The 17,460-nt window shown below is 38.5% G+C and overlaps 1 protein-coding gene across 1 annotated transcript; it reads right to left on the reverse strand.

The window, feature by feature from the left end:
- Positions 1 to 10,029: 10,029 nt before the first annotated feature.
- Positions 10,030 to 17,073, reverse strand: rgs18 (regulator of G protein signaling 18). The gene is made up of 5 exons (XM_047369478.1): positions 16,834 to 17,073; positions 16,334 to 16,438; positions 16,055 to 16,116; positions 14,328 to 14,494; positions 10,030 to 11,975 (listed from the first exon to the last, which is right to left on the reverse strand). The coding sequence occupies exons 1-5, from the start codon at positions 16,953 to 16,955 to the stop codon at positions 11,721 to 11,723; spliced, it is 711 nt and encodes a 236-aa protein (XP_047225434.1). The 5' UTR covers positions 16,956 to 17,073; the 3' UTR covers positions 10,030 to 11,720.
- Positions 17,074 to 17,460: the final 387 nt, after the last annotated feature.

Genomic DNA, 17,460 nt, shown 5'->3' on the forward strand with positions numbered 1-17,460 from the left:
TTTCAGAATCTTACCATTAGCCAGTTTTATCCAATCCAAAAGGAGATTTCATGTGTGTGGGATCAGTGTCCTGTTGGAACACCTTGTTGTTTCAACCACATAGCTGTTGAGTTGAGGTGAAGTAAGCAAGTTTATTTAATGTATTTTTACTGGTGAAATCACAATGTCTTTTACAGTAAGCGTCCATAAATCATAATAACACGGCATGAACTGACACAAACAACAAGTTAAAACCAGTACGTTTTAAAGAATGGATGAAAAACAGTAACACCACAATCAGCCGTAAGTAATTTTTAAAAAAGTGAGTCATGAGCTGGGACTTAAAACGGTCCACACTGATCTAAGGTTGATGGGGAGATTATTCCAAACCTTGGAAGCGCTGAAAGCAAAGGCTCCCACCTCACAGGTCTTCAGAGAAGAGTGTCTGATATCCAGCAGGTTTTGATTACTAGATCTAGGCAACCATGAGGTGGTGTGAACACATATTAGGTGAGTCACATATGTGGGTGCCTGTCCATGAATGGCCCTGTATGTGATAGTGAGTATTTTTAAATCTGCTTGTTAGAGCTTCATAAAGTTTAACAGACTTCCTAATTTTTCCAAGAATAGGTGACTCTACTGAGTGCTGTTCATACTACCAAAAGGAAAAATACAAACCGCAGTCAATGATTATTACTAATGAGAAATAGGCCTTTGCCTTGTTTATTTAATGATAAATCTTAGGACCACCTTTTAAAATATATAGGTGAATGTATGTATAATTCTGACCTTTTGTGGATTAGGGAACATCCTTTAAAACTATTTGGAAAAAAGCACCAAATTAAGATGACCTTGGCAAGAGCATCCAAATTCTGTCCACAACTGTGTTTTTTTGGGGTGTACTTAGTTTTTCACAAACCTTGATGTGTGGTTCCACAGGATATTGGAAATAAAAAAAAGGATGGCGCTTCTAACTCTGCAGCAATACACATAAAATGTGCCCGAGGGAATTTCCTCCATTACCAATTTGTTTTAAAAACAGCGATGGTGAGTGTGTTCATTGTTGCAATCATCTTGCTACAGTCCAAATACATTCAGTGCTTCAAATAGAAGCAACGTTATGCCCGTCATCCTCATGTAGGCGATTCTGTAGCATTGTCCTCAATAAGACCCTGCTGGTTGATGGACTCTCTTGGCCGTTCTGAAGCTTTCTTTACTGCAGTCGGATTTCTCAGCATGGAGTTCTTGATCAGCCAGTATGCTTTTCTTTGAAAAAGCCATTACTGACAAAATTAGGCAATGACATCAACAACATATGTACCTATTTTATGATCTGCTAATTAGGCTGATAAAGTTATTACAGCTCCACTTGTGCTGATTGTATGAAATTAACTTATCTGGTTGCTTTGTACACGGTTGGATGCATTTTTGTTAAGCTGTATTTAGGAAATCAGCTTGCACTGAGGAAAAGTAAGGGAGTTTAGAAAACTTGTATGAGCCATTGATTCAAAATTTTTCTTGCCTAGGTTGGCTGTAGGGGAAAAGGGACAGATGGCAAATAAATAACAATCCAGAAAATTCAGTCAATCCAGACTTTAAACTGTTTACAATTTTTGAGTTGAGGTTCTCTGCAGTAATAGGTTCCATACTTTTTTTTTTTTTTTGTGATGCTCAGGTTTTGTTTTTATTATCAAACTCAAAAAAGCAGTCAACAAGACTTCAATTTACCACCTGACAATTCTCCAAAGTGAATTTATGTCCAATTAATAATCCCGAATTGCAATTTAGACTGATTGATATCAGTAAAATATATGAAAAACCTTTGGAAAGAAACACTAACCAGATTTATTTTCCTAAAATTTTAAATTAGAATTTCTCGGGTAACCAAATTTAAAACATCTATCCAACAACATTTATCTTCAAAGCCATGAATGATACAAAGAATAATCTTTCTTTCTAAGTTTCATTCATGCAGACAGAAAACAGAACAACATAAAAGTAGAATAATTCAGTCCCACCTCCAGATCATCTGACTGTAATCCTTTGTCTCAGATGTCTTAAGTTACCTTAGTTGCAGCTTTGGGTAAAGTTAAATGATTGGTTCAATGAGGTGTGAGTCAAATAAACTTACCAATCAGTATTGTTAAATATTCTACCACAGCCTTTCAGCAGATACCTTCTCAACTGTTAATTAGCTGGAAAACTCTACATAAAATGAGCAACCGGTTGGATTAGCTCTAGGCCTTCACACAAGTGTAAAATAAATTTACTCTCTCAAATTATTTCATTGTTATAAACTTCTTTGAGAATATTTCAATTGTTACGGACACGGAGACTGAAATGAAAAGGAAAAAAGAAGCTCAAAAAAGACAGAGATGAGGCAAAAGGGGAGAAAAGGAGGAAAGAGTGGAGGAGAGAAAGAAGGATGAAGAGAATACAAGATTACACCCTGCTTGCTTATACACCTGCAGCGTTTTTTTTTTTTTAACAAAATCGTACACGGTACTTATGAATGTAAAATGTACTTAGTGAGAGGTGCAGCCCAATATAGGACATCTGTGCATCTGTCAACATCTGAAGCTTAACAACTGTGAGTATGAGTGTGGACGCGCTTTTGTATACAAGCTTTCTCCACAAAAATATGCAATAGCGAGTGTGAGGACCCACAGACCTGCCCCATGGTCCCTAGACGGACACTGAGGAGATCCGAGCCACAGATATCCAAAGGCCCCCCAAGCACAGGAACCCCAGGAGAACCACCGCCGAGACTACCGCAACCCCCCCAGAGAAGAGCAGTGGAGAGTCCCAAGGGAACCACCCAGCAGCGACAGTGCAGAATCCCCAGGGAGCTGCAGCGATGAGCCCACAGGCCCCGTCGGCAGCTGTCTACGCCCGAGCAGATCCAGCCATGGACCCAGAGACCCAAAACCCCGGGACACACCACCCCCAAGCAGAGGCCTGACAGAGCCCAGGGGGCCAGGCCCCGGCAAGGAGCCGGGAGTGAGCCAGCACACACCAAAGCACCCAGCCCTGGACACCGAGAACCAACCTGCCCAGTGGGCAGAGACTCCAACCACCGGCTGGTAGTGTGGCGGGGAGGAAATAGGCCCCCCTATGGGGGGGGGGCTAAGCTGATCCAGGAGAGGGAGCAGTCCAAGACCCAACCTGTCACAAAAAAAACCCCCAAAAAAAACAAGCACACACAGTCACAATCACCCACTCCCACACTCATGCTTACACATAAAATCACTCGCACCTTATGTAAAGACAAACAACAATGGATGTCATACACTCACCGGCAGACAGCACCGGCACCGCCCAGACCCAGGTGACCCCGGCCCAGCCCTTGCCCCCCAACCCCGAACCCAGTCCCCAACAACCCCCATCCACCTCTATGTACAAAAAAGGGGTTCACATGGCTCAAACCAGCCCGCCAACTGGAGCCTCCCCAGGACGGAGCAGTCCTGACCCTCCAATAAGCTCTGATCCCAACCCCATTAGTCTCCCACCCCCAGTGAACCCCACAAGAAAAAATGGATTATGTGAGTTAACGGCTAGGTTTAGAACTAAGGTATGGATTAAGTTTAGGTTAGGTTTAGGGTTAGGGTCAGGGTTAGACTTTAGCAATGAATAGAAGTCAATGCAAGGTCCCTGGGTTAGGGTTAGGGACTTTAAGGGTGATCACAGTTCAAAATGTAGTCTTCATGGGCAATATTTCAGCTTTGTGTTGGTTTCTAAAAACTGAACCATGAAAATATGCGAACAAGAGCAGCTTTCATTAAAGGTTTGATCATATTACACTTCAGGTTGCATTTACTGTAAGACTGAATAAACAATATGCTAACTGGTGCAGGACCTCATCTGTATATTATGAAAAGCTTCAGTTCATGAGATTTAGTTCACATTTATTGTGAGAGAATGCTGGATTTTGGTTGGACCCACATGCAGAGCAGAGCCAAAGAGCCTCATGGTAAGTTGAAAATGGATTTAAAATGGATTTTTAAACAAAAACTTACAAGGGTCAGGATGATGGAACATAGGCAGGTAACATAAGCTTGGGAAGAAAACACACAGGGAAATGGACCGGTAGGAAGCAGGAGAAACCAGTGGAGAACAGTGAAAACCAGAGAGTATGAGTACATGGGCAACACAAGGATGGTGGCTAATTAACACAGAAGAGCAGGGATCCAGGAAACAACAAAATATCTAAGTGCACAGAATAGGTAAACAATGAAACTAACTATAAAATTTAAACAGAGAAGAAAGTGATCTAACACAAGAGTAAACACAAGGATAAAATAACAGAAACTGATGAACGTGGGGAAAACACATTAGGAAATCAAACTCAAGGCTGATCACAGGCATATCATGACATTTATACTATGAACTTAGTTCAGAATGTTTAGGTGCAGAACTATGAACAAAAATAGCTTTGTTTTAATGCTGTCAATTGAACTTTGAAGTAGTTCTTGATAAGGGTGAACTGATACAACACTGTCCGGCTGTAACAGTTAGAGTCACCTGAGTCTGCAGGAATAATTTCCCAAAAACTACAAAACCCTAGAATAACACAGGACTAAACCATTTGCTACACCTGGCACAAAACTTAAAATGTTTACTTCACTCTTGGTGGACTTTTAGCAGACTAATGAGTTACATGATTAGATATTTTGTGAAAGGACCAAGAGTTAATATCCGCTAATTAGGAACATTTTCAGCTGAAGCTGTTTTATATAGCTATAATCGGGTACAACCTGGGGTGTGTCTAGCTAGTTGTGCATTTTTTCATTTTTCTACAAAGCTACAGTGATGAGACATCTGTCTACAACAGGTGAAGGAATCAAGTATTAGGTCTTTTAAGTTTAGAAAACCCCACTTCTAAAGATCTGAAATATCACAAGTCCTACGTTTCAAACTAAAGCTAAATGCCCAACAGCACAGGCAAAAAATAATCATAGTTAACAGACAGAAATGCAGTAATTGGCTAAATTTCTTTCTGTACAAAATAGCTAGGCAAAGCAAGGCAAGGCAAGGCTAGGCAAGTATATTTTATATAGCACTTTTCAGTAGCAAGACAAAGTGCTGTACATGAAAAAAAAGAAATAGACATAATAGGAAAAGTACATTGCAGTGGCATAAAGGTAATTAAATAATTAAAGAGAATAAAAAATGAATAATTCAAAAGGTGATAATAAAAAAAAAAAAAGAAAAATAGCTGAAATCTTTTTAATAAATAACAATCACTGAAACAATTAAATGAGTTCTCAGCCCACATGCTCATGTAGTTTGATTCAACAACCATAGAAGGCAAGTCAGCAGCAGCATTCACATTGCCTTTGTGGGACACTTTCTTTTTGCATTACATTCTTTTATCAGCATTAGCAATGGATTATGGGTAAAGCACATATCTCACAATACATTTCTTTTAATGTTTCTAAAATGATTTTAAGAACATCTGAGTCTCTTTGTCTGGAGCTGCAAACAGCCACAGCAGAGATCAGTGTTTTTTGCTGCACCACAGCAGACATTAGCATAACAGATCACAAGCTATATAAGAGGGTTCACTTCTCCTTTGGGTTTGTTGGTTGCATAAACACTGATCATATATATTTATGTCTGGTGCTTTTTCCCATTTGGTGACCTTGTTGACCACTGGCTGAAATGTGACAGAGCCAAAACGAGCCAAGAATGTAAATCGCAGCATGTCATGGAAAACACCCAGGCTACCCCTATTTGCATGTGAGTAGAAGCGGCAAGGAATTTGTTTTTCAAAAAAGGCCACTGGTTTGGCAGCCACTGCAGAGCATCTAAGATGCTCCTGTTGAGATTAAGCCTTTCCATTTTGTCATAATGTAATGTTCTCCCATTAGAGAGTTAACAGGTAGCATAGTCTCAATGCTTCTCAACTATCTTAAAGGCAACCTTTGTTAAAGAGTACTAATTTGTTTTTATACTTTCATTATAAAGGGTTGCCGTCTTACAGTGTTGCACTACCTTCACCATACACATGGTGGCACTATAGTTCTCTCCAGTCATCTCTTTGCTTGTCTTAAACTCCATTATACAGTGTAATTACAACAGGCCTGGATTTTTCTGACTCTCCTTTTGTTGTCGGTCTTGCTGGGTCTATTCATTTGAACCTGAACAGGTTTTTGATTCCTCCACTGAGGCTACTAAGGCTGAAGACTGCAGGATGGAGATTGGGGTGGAGAGAGGCTGCAACTAAAAAACAAATAAACAAAAAACATTTAAATAGCACTGAAAGTAATTCAGAAAGCAGGCATTATTTTGAATCTTTCTTCACAATCTTGCATTGCTTCTGGGATAAGGAGATGCATAAGTGATTGAGGATAATGTCTAATTAAAAAAAATCATTTTAATAATGATTCTTTTTCCAGCACGGTTCTACAGATCTAAAACTGCTGGCAGCCTCTCAGAATCCTGATTTTTAGTGTGCAGCTGGCTGAAATTGAAACCTGCCACCTGTTCCCTGCAAAACATTCAACCACTTTGGAAGGACTAGGAACTTGGCACTGAGATGGTTTTTAACTGCATCCTCTAAATATGTTTCTGCTACTTCAGGTGAGGTTTATGGCTTGGAAGAGAAGATACAGGCTCTCACCTTGAGTCTTTCACATGGAATGTGTTTTTCAAGGTTTGTCAATATGGTTGCAGCCATTATCTGAAAACATATTTTAAAGGGGTGAATTTCGCAACTCAATATCTGAGTCTGGGAGTCAAATAATCTCTTAGTAGATTTGCCTCACATAGGGTCAGATAAAAGAGCTTCTGTGATGTGATCAACCTGTGTAAAACTTTAGGAGTATTTAGCCCAGAGTTACAAAACCCTTGATTATCTTTGGCTTAGACTGAAAATGGAATCTTTAGGTTAATGCTTTTAAGAAAATCTAAGCTAAACTTACTCTTAGGACACTTTAAAACAAGTTCTTTTGGTTTTAGGTTCCCTCACACTAGCATTTATCTCATTTTTCACATTAATTTCTTCAACCAAACTGATTTCTGGCTCATTTGTTTCCCACAATGGAGCATTAACATGGAGATAATTTCAGAGGCTTTTAGCTCAGGCAGAGCTACTAGACCTACTGAAGGAAGGTGTGCTAAGAATGATCTTCCTGAGTGAAACAGCTACTTAGATTAGAGAACGTCAATGGTGCCAATAAGAGTAACTGTTAATTAGTTGACATAAATGTCCTGCTGAACAATAGACCTGATAATAACATTGAGGCTACTTGTACATCTCATTTAGTTCATAAATACCACAAAAGAGCTTAAATATCATCCAAAAATACCACAACTTGCAAACTGAAACTCAAAGACAGCTTTATTGAAATCAGTTTAAATGAACTAATATCATCCTCTTTCAAGTTGTGATACTGTGGTAATAACATTAATGTGTGGAAAAAAGCTGCAAATTCTTTATTTATTTTAAAGCCAAAAAATAGAGAGAATAGAGAGAAAGATATTCACATGTTTGTCCCGGACGGCCGTACTGAAACAATACACATTTTTATTTTAAGTGTCATTAAACATTCAGACTCTGGGGCAGACTGTGCACTGACAACAAGATGATTCATTGATATACAGAATCTCAAAAAAATGAGTACACCCCTCATGTTGTAAATATTTTATTACACCTTTTCATGGGACATCACTGAAGACACTTTGACACAATGTAAAGTAGTCAATGTACAGCTTGTATAACAGTGTAAATGTGCTGTTCTCTCAAAATAATTCCACACACACCCATTAATGTCTAAACAGCTGGCAAGAAAAGTGAGTGCACCCAAATTGCGCCCTACGTGTCAATATTTTGCATGGTCACCATTATTTTTTAGCAGTGCCTTAACTCTCTTGGGCATGGAGTTCACTAGATCTTCAGGCCTTGTCCATTTTTTGAGATACCGTATATCACCAGAGAGAAGGTTCAAATTGATTTATAAGTCAAATGTCAGTTGTCAATCTACACCTGCAATTTGTACTTGTACAAGTAAAATCTGTACTTTGTAGGAACAGTCATAAAACCACAATGGCACACATACAAAGTTGTGAACGTATATATTATTAAAGGATCATGAAGTGTGCAAGTAGGTCTGACACCACTTGAAAAAGAAAATGTGTTAGTAATCAAGAGGTCTTGAGTTTTAGCGCAGCTTTTCTGCTCTTCTTTTTATGGTTCTCCATCTCAGCAATATAACAGATTGACATCTAGACTTTGAAAAAACTCTAAAAACCTGATTTATATGTTGAAAAACCATTTCCTTTTTAACCGAATCCACCCCAATTTTAGCCTAGCAACTCTGGATTATTTAGACACAGTTTAACATAATGCTTACTGCTGTAAAGCAGAGTAAAATAAAACAAATGTCCTATCTATTTAAGTAAAAGCTACTTTATTGATTTTTACACTGCCTTCCTTTTATCATCTACTGATTGGAAATGCTTTAGATGGTCTAATCATCAGTACAGTTTTCATTTGAAGGTGGTAGAAGTCTATGGGGTAAGAACGCTGTCAAAAATAATGTGTATGTAAAGAGGGAAATGTGTGCATATTAGTCAATAGTTGTGCATAAGTAAATTCCAAAAGAGGTTTTGTATATTTTCTCTATAAGAATACAAAATAAAATGTTACAGCTTCAAGAAATTACAAACACAAAGTTCAAGTTTACAGTTGTGGTTTATTCTTTATGAATACAATATGCTATAACAGTTTGTGAATACGATTTCTTTTCTTTGAGAATACGAATTTACATCAGTGACTTGGTGTCACGTGATCTCAAGCTGGTTAGTGGAGCACAGAGTTAGTCGATTCGGTAGAGTTATGCCATGACGTACAGTAAGTGGCGGTATGCACCTCTGAATTTGTTGCATACCGCCAGCAGAACAAGAAGAAGAAGAAGCAGCATCACTGGCGCCAAGATGACGGACCAAGAGCATATATTAACGACATTAAGACATATACAAACTTTTTAATATTACCTGGCTTTGTTCTGTAGTTCCTTGGTCCATCATCTTAGCGCTAGTGCTACTTCTTCATCTTCTTCTGCTGCCGGTATGCAACAGATTCAGAGGTGCATCCTGCCACCTACTGTACATAATTGTATAACTCTACCCACTATATTCTATGTTTTAGTTTTGTATTTCATAAAAATAAGAACAATCCTTTATTTATGATATTCTTGATTCCCCTCTATCTCCCCTCTGTTCCTAATATTCCTTTTAGTCTGAATTATCTCCCACTGCCTTTTTTGGTCATCCAATCTCGGCACTACGTTTACTGGCGGTGAGGAGTGCGACAGCGCATGCGCAACGCGAATCGACTAACTCTATGCTCCACTAACCAGCCTGAGATCATGAGACACCAAGACGCTGAAATACAGTATTTACTGCAGGTATGACATTGGCTGCAGATAAAAAAAAAAACTCACTTTAAAAATCCTGAACTATGCTTTAAAGACTTATTCTCTAGCTGTGACCTGTTTGGCAGGAAAACTTGAGCATCCGCATTTGTTAACAGACCATTAGAGTAAATCTTCAACCCCTGCACCACCCACACCTTCAGTCTGCCAAAGCACAGAGTACATATGCTGTCGTCGTCCAGCTGGATGAATAAATAATTTGAATTGTGAAATATTCCACATAGATTTTGAGGAAACTGATACTAACATTGTATGAAGGACTTCCACTACTAGAAACCCTGACAATTGTGCAAACAAGTCAAACCATGATGCTGTCCATACATACTCTTTGTGTATTCAGCTGTGTTAGAAATATTCAGATGTTCTTTAGAGACAGGTCGGAATTAATACTTACTTGTATTTGTAGGAAGTACAGCTTACGCATACACATATTGTAACATAAATAATTCCATACTAGAATGGTTAGGGCTGATATAGACCATTAATTTTTCAGTGATTTAGGATAGTGAGCTACATGCAATCGGTGTTTCCCACTGGCATAATGTGTGCATTATGGTTTCATTTGTCCTGTTTATGCAATTATTGAAAACATTTAATAGTATTTATGGCCTCATTAAAACGGACTTTACTGGAAAATGTTTATTTGATGTTGTCCACATATAGTAAGTACATTTTACAGCAGTAAATATCAAATAAGATCAAGTAATACATAAATTATATTAGATGGCAACTGACAAACAACAATCATAATCAATATAATGTGATGTTAGTATTCAGAGAAGATACAGTATATATGCATTTTCTGTGTGTGAAAATTGAATCTGATAATTAAAAATAGGCATATTGGAGTTACTGTTTCTTTGTTAAAAAGCAGTTTGGTGCTTTGAAGTCAATACGGCCACAGGCTTTGACTGCTTATTATTCAGGTGGAAGTTAATCAGTGCAACAGATGCAAATCATCATACGGTTTTAATAAAATGTGATCGAATCAACTTATGCATATCAACAATATGAATCTATGACATACCATTGCTGTATGGGGGACAGAGCGTTGAATGTGCTTCAGCAGTTCTGTCACAGTAGCTATGAGGTCCCTTTAACTATAACTCTCCCTCAAACATTCATACTTTCCTTCAGGGTTAGAAAGGTTTAAGAATTAATTCAAGAAAATCTTACCTTAAGGCGACTTTGGTTCTGTGCATCACAATGGCAACAGCATCCACAAATTCAGCAGTGCAATCACTTTCTAGACTCAGAATATTTAACTGCTGTACTAGAAAACATTACTGCTGCTAAATAACCTCCCAGGATGTATACCGGCTGTTGGTGTTAATTGAATAGTCATAACACATCTATCTAAGTATCCAGGAATAATGTCCTTTTATTTTTAAGGCAAGTGTGAAACAACAGGATTGATAAAATGCTCAAGTCAGCATGAATTACCCTAGCTTAGCAAAAAGACAGTGGGAAAGCAGTTGAATATAAAGCTGTCCATGCTGCCTTTGGGTTGCTAGGAAACCAGTATGTATTTATTGCTTGTGGCTAGGCCACAAACAGGACATGTCCCAAAAAAACCCATTGAAAGGATTAGTCATTTATAGCTTTTCAGTTCGCGGACTAATAGCGCATAGCATTTGCACTTGTAAGTTAGAATGTTAACGTTAGAAAAATTAACTGCCTTCCTTTCTAAAGTAGAAAGGTTGGAAATCTCTCAGTCACTCTGGCCTCAAAATCTAATATGTCTGCTGTGTTTGATGAAGTTAATAAATACTAATGATAACACTGCAACTTCAGGTTGGAACGGTATTGCTACAGTCCGAGACATGTTGTCAATAGCTGTTAGCCTGGTAATTTAGCACAACAGTTAAACCTTAGTGGTTTTACAAACTGCGACTGGAACAGAGTAAAGTTAAGAAGTGATAACAGTTCTGGATCAACGTTCCAACTAGCTAATACAAAATAATAATATGGGTGTTTTTCTTTCCCTGTTAGTGGTTGCTATGGTAAATTAAGAAAACCACATTTAAAATTTACCAAGCTGAAATAAGGATAGAAATTTCATGAAACTAATGGAAAGAAAAATAGTACATTTAAATTACTGTTAATATCAATTTACTGCGGTGCTGTGTCTGAGAAGTTATCCATTGTGAAATCCGTGGTTACACAAAAATATTGCACTCTACATATCAGAACCTGTGGGCCCTAAATTAGACACCACATCATGTTTCAACATTTGTGTTGCAAATCATAGATGATCTCCCGTATGATAATGAATCCATTCCACACAGCTGTGCAATGCTACAGTTACCAAGCAGAGGGCTCAGTTTTAGATTCTCCCCTCTCGTTAAACACGCAGGAGCGTGACCTTCTGCGAAACATGGTGGCTCCAGGGCCCTTCTTCCGAGTTATACGCAGATAAATGTCAGAGTGCAGAAACCTTGGGTAGGAGTCCTTTTTCATCAGGCTGTAGACTTTCATCTGGGCCACGTCAAAACAGCTTCTTGTTGGGTGTTCCATGATTTTCTGGATGGCCATCTTTGTGTTATAGTCAATGTTGACCTGAGTTAAAGCAAAGTCAAATATTGCTGTAAACCAGAACTGTAGATATTGATTATAAGTTGTGCATAGAAAAATGCATGAGTTTAGCTTTGTTGGTCAAGATCTAGAGTAGCCAGCCAAAATATTCACGCCCCTTTCACATTTTGTCACATTACGACCACAAACTTTAATGTAATTTAAGTGGCAGGCCAACAAAAAGTAGTGCATACTTGTGAAGTGGAAGAGAATCAATTCATGGTTTTCGAATTGTCTTACAAATACAAATCTCAAAAGCTTCACATGCCAAAAGGGTCACATGCCTTTCTATTTAGTCCCCTTGGGTCAATACTTTATAGAACCACCTTTCCCTGCAATTACAGCTGCAAGTCTTTTGGAGCATGTTTTTACCAGCTTTGCGCATGTAGAGACGATTTGTTTTGCTCTTTCCTCTTTGTTAAATTGCTCAAACACACTGGATAGAAAGCAGCAGTGAACATCCAATGTCTGGTCTTGCAACAGATTCTCAAATTTGGTTCAGGACTGGGCTTTGATGGGGCCTTTCTAACACATGCATAGGATTTGCTCTAAACTATTGTATCACATTTATGGCTGTATGTTTAGGATTTATGTCCTCCCAGAAGGTAAACCCAGATTATATGGTGGCCAACAGGTGCAAATGCGCAGCAAACGGCTGCACGAGCTACAAACATAAACAAGCTGCAAGCACATAAAATAATGCAAACTACAAAACACACAAACACAAAAAACAAATGCAACAGAAAAACATGGCAAAGGAAAAATGCTGCAATCACAGTAAATAGAGACAAGCAAATAGCAAAAAAAAAAAATCAGCGTGTTTGTAAACTCCCTCCACAAAACGGAAGTACTCCAGACCACTAGGGGGAGTCAACTACCAAGTCATATGAGACCAGACCCTCAGTAAAGACATTAACAGGATGCTTAGAAGAACCTTGAAGGGAAGAAAAAAAAAAACGTTTTCTTTCATATCTTTTTTAAACAAGTGGTCATAATAATTTACAATATTATAGCATGTGAACATTGGTAATATTAGTGGTCAACTCCCCCTAATGGTCTGGTGCACTTCACTTTGTAGAGCAGATTTTCTTAACATGCTGTTGTTTTTTGCTATTTGCAGCATTTTTCCTTTGCATTTTTTTTTGTTGGTTTTTAAGTTTTTTGCTTCCCTTTATTTACTGTGATTGCAGCATTTTCTTATGCAATGTTTTTTGTTGCATTTGTTTTGTTGTGTTTGCGTGTTTTGGAGCTTGCATAATGTTTGTGTTTGCAGCGTGTTTGATAGTTTGCTGCCTGCTTGCACCTGTTGGCCACCATAAGATTACCCTGCATTTAGCTCCATCCATACTTTCATCAACTCTGACCAGTTTCCCCGTCCCTGCTAAAAGCAAAGCATCCCCACAGGATGATGTCACCAGTACCATGTTTAATGGTGGGAATGGTGTGTTTTTGTGGTTTGCAGTTAAAACATATTTAAAAGCCATGTGTCACTCTCCCTCCACTTCACAATTATGCACTTTTTTGTGTTGGTCAATCCACCATAGTCCTAACAATGAATGCATACATTGAGCATCTCCAAGGTCTATCAGAAAGTTCTTATTGTGATTCAAAATCAGAATAGGCAAAGGATTATGAAAGGTTCTCTGAAGAAAAGAGGGGAAAGTCCACATCTACAGTAATAGATACATTTGTACAATTTTTGAAATTTCCTTTGTGCTTGTTATATCCTCCATTCTCTGTATTATGCTTCACATTAATTTAGAAGTTTCGCTCTACTACAAACCAAAAGAGCACAACAGGAGCTACAACACACATGTTTGCCACATTGCAATGCTGAATACAGAAAAAACTTGTAACTTCTTAAATGTGTGTTCATTCTAGACTGAAAGTGTGTGGGAGATGCTCTTTAGCTTTGCAAAGACAGTTCAAAACCTCAAACCAGACAACCAAATTCTCCAAAAGCCTGAACTGCTGCAGGACTTGAAACACATATGAGATGGTGGTCGCATTGTCAAGTGCAAATTTTCTGGAAACCACAACTGTCTCACACGGGAATAACTCAACCTGCTTTTGCAACGTGCTTGCATATAACCTCAGCAAGCTGCTGCACCTAATGATTGTTCACAAAGGTCAGCTCGCCACAGGCTCATGATTATGGAGTGTGTTAGTCCTCGCCAACAGTTATTTTTATAGCGGTGACATAAATATTTCATCTCTAACAGCCCTCAGTGACAGATAAGCCAAAAAAAAACACTAAATGTCATTTAAGCATTAGCAGCTTCATGCTGCAGCATAAAATCCATGCAATTCTAGAGACATAAACATGCCACTACGTACCTCTTTGGGGGCTTCTGATTCAATATAAACTGTATAAATATATTTGGCTTTGGACAGCAGCTTGGTTTCTGAATCAATGGTCTTGTATTCTTCACAGGCCAACCAGAACTCAATGTTTTCCTCACTGAACTCTGTCCTGAGGAACTGAGAGAAGGTTTCCACCCCATCTGATAGAGGAAAAACAGAATTACAAATAACTGTTAACAGCATAAAAAACAGATAGGAGAAAAGTTTGGTACTACTTTGCCCATACTGCGAGTGCCAATAAAAGGCTCAGACTTTACTTTGGTCCGGGGAAAACTCACTCAAATACTGTATGGGGTCATTTTATCATTGTAGCATTTAACACTAACACCATGTCATCAGACTATTACCAGAAAAACAAACAAAAAACAAAATTATTAAAAAAATATACGTAACATGGTTTAAGTGCCGGTCCTGGGGGTCCTGAGACCGAAACTGCAGAAAAGGTTTGTTCATCGAAGAGCCAGACAAGACCCAGTCACAAAGCCTGATCACCATAGAGGAACTAGAATTACAGTGAATGCATAGCATGCTACATTGTTTATTTTGAGAAAAGCTCTTACTTGGTTGCAAACCCAAAGTGCAGAACTTTCATAGATCCTAGCTCCGAGCAAAGGAAACCACTGCCACTTTCCTGTTTAAAAGTGACCTTCTTGGCCAACACATGCAGTGCTGTGAGAAATGAGAATGACATAACTTTTTGGACCAAAAAGACCATTTCTCGTCATCCTGAATTTGATGTGAATACTGGTGGATTCTCTGGTGGTTCTAAAACTTGGAATTTTTATTCTCCTTTTTTCCTCCCCTCTCAGCTTAAAATAAGTCATAAAAGTGCAATTTGGACCAATAAAATATCCTTCCTCATGACATCGAATCAAGCAGATTCTTGGTTAGTTTTAGATCTTTAATCAGCTTTAATTCTTATAGAAAAGATTGTCATCGTTTCACTAATTCATCAACAGAAAGTGAATAGTGAAAAGTATAACTAGTACGATTAGTTTGTTTATGTCCGTCTAATTTTCTTAGCTTTTAATTTGTCCAAAGTGAGTAAGCATTAACTGATTAGTATTAAATGTGTTTTGTTCTCAACAATCTTTAGAGAATATTTTTCATGTTGATTAAAGTAAATATTAATCCTAATAAAGGAAATCTCTCCTTTTTTGTAGATGCAGTTTTCTTCTTAGTTGAAAGGTTCAGTTCATACTTCAGATGGCAGACTTATTTGATTTTCAATAACAAGTATGCCTGACTGATTTATAAACACAAAAAGCTGACATTTGCAATAGCTTTGATGGAAAACTTTAACAGTTTTAGAACTGGAACCTTAAACACTAATAGGACCTTGTCTGAGAGCAATTTCAGTACAATACAAAGTAAATGTTCATCCCAGAACTACAGGTAGCTATAAAGTTATCTTCTTTAAATATATTACTAAAAGAGCATGAAGGGTTCCAATGTGGCTCTAAAGTGTTACTTCTGTGATAAAGAGGAAGTTGCACAGTTTCTTTATTGCTGTCTGTTTTGACAAACATCAAAAGATGTAGTGAAACTCTCGCTGCTGTCTCCATTGTCTATTTATTGCTATGAGCCCTCTGTTCCAGTTTTAAGCCCAAATAAAACAACTTGTCAGGCAGCCGAATTCACTGCTTTAGACAGCAATTTAAACGAGCATTGCCATAAAAGTTTTGGACGCCAAAACTGACCTGTGTGCTTTAGCAGGTCTTCAAAGGAGTCGCTCCATTGCAAGGCTGTCTCTGGTGAGATGCTGCAGATACAAAGACAAAAGAATCAGACAAACGGTCAGATCCTCCCTAATGATGCAGCAAACAATGTTTGGGATTCTCAGAGAACTGTCTCCTCGCCAGGTTTCTGCATGCGCCTAATGAGTCGAGGAGGGCTGCTGGAAACTGGGAGGTTAAAAATGAATCACAGTTGTCTGAAATAATAGCGGCTGTACATGAAAATAATGGATTGTGCCTCACTTGCTCGTTGGTGTATTTGTCTTTTTATGAGGACTGACGTTTTCATGGGAGCCCGACTTGGTGAGGAAAAGGCTTAGTCGGCTCTTCCTCTCCTTGTCTTTCTGTCTGTAAAACAAGGGAGGAAATACATCAAGCTCCAAACACTCTGTGCTGCACTTGTGAAACTATTTAGCAAATCAGCAACTTATCACAGACTTTTCTTCTCTATTGTGTTGGCTGACATGACACACAGTAAATGACACTACATGTTTGTGGTAAAGTAAGACCTGGAAGATAAGTTCTCTATGCTGACAAGTGTTAATAAAAAGTCAAGAGACTCAACAGGAAAGACCTAAAGCTGTAAAAGTTGTAGGGTTGATTAAAATCAACCTGCTATGTGGCTGCTAAATCTGCTTTCTCAGGATTGCAGTTGTTCTACCCATACAGTAATAAGTATCTTTAGTAACTCTACCCTAAATCAGTTTTATGTGTTTCAAAAAGAGTGAAGTTCAGACACCAACCTGCTGCTATCTTCCTTCATCGCTGGCGACTGAAAGTCTTCAACAGCAAACATTTTGAAATATGCTTCCTCCTTTGGGGCCATGTAGTTAAATTGAGGAAATAGAAAAAGCAGCGTCTCCATGCCCGTCTGTCAGTGTAAGTGCGCCGTTCAACGCCATAGGCCACAAATAGCACTGTGAAAAAACTGTTTAACCCATAATTTGATGAGCCACCTCATCTTTTATAAACGCTGCTCGCATTTCATTTCCCATACCTACTCCACTTCCTGTAATGGGGCAACAGCTCCATCAGTGACACAGAAAATCCCCTCGAGCTCAACATCCTGTTGATAGATCGCTTAAAGTTTTTGACAAAGAAATGTGGTTATGCTCATTCACAGAAAAGATGTTGGTTTTTCTTTTCTTTTTTGGGCATGGCAACACGCTTTGGTTGACAGAGTTTTTTGCAAGTCGACTGAAAACTAGTTGTGGTAATGGCAAGCTGGATATTATTTACTTATTTATTATTTATTATATTATTTACTCGTACTCGTCGTCTTCCGCTTATCCGGGACCAGGTCGCGGGTGCAGCAGATTCAACAGAGACCCCAGACGTCCCTCTCCCCAGACACCTCTTCCAGCTCCTCC

This window comes from Girardinichthys multiradiatus, chromosome 6, assembly GCF_021462225.1.
Source record: "Girardinichthys multiradiatus isolate DD_20200921_A chromosome 6, DD_fGirMul_XY1, whole genome shotgun sequence".
Classification (NCBI taxonomy): Eukaryota; Metazoa; Chordata; class Actinopteri; order Cyprinodontiformes; family Goodeidae; genus Girardinichthys; species Girardinichthys multiradiatus.

Coding starts and splice junctions, on each gene's coding strand:
- rgs18 (XM_047369478.1), bottom strand. CDS start 16,955: ATGGAGACGCTGCTTTTTCTATTTCCTCAATTTAACTACATGGCCCCA. Junction 16,439..16,833: donor ATGAAGGAAGATAGCAGCAG/GTTGGTGTCTGA, acceptor CTTGTTTTACAG/ACAGAAAGACAAGGAGAGGA. Junction 11,976..14,327: donor AATCAGAAGCCCCCAAAGAG/GTACGTAGTGGC, acceptor GCTTTAACTCAG/GTCAACATTGACTATAACAC.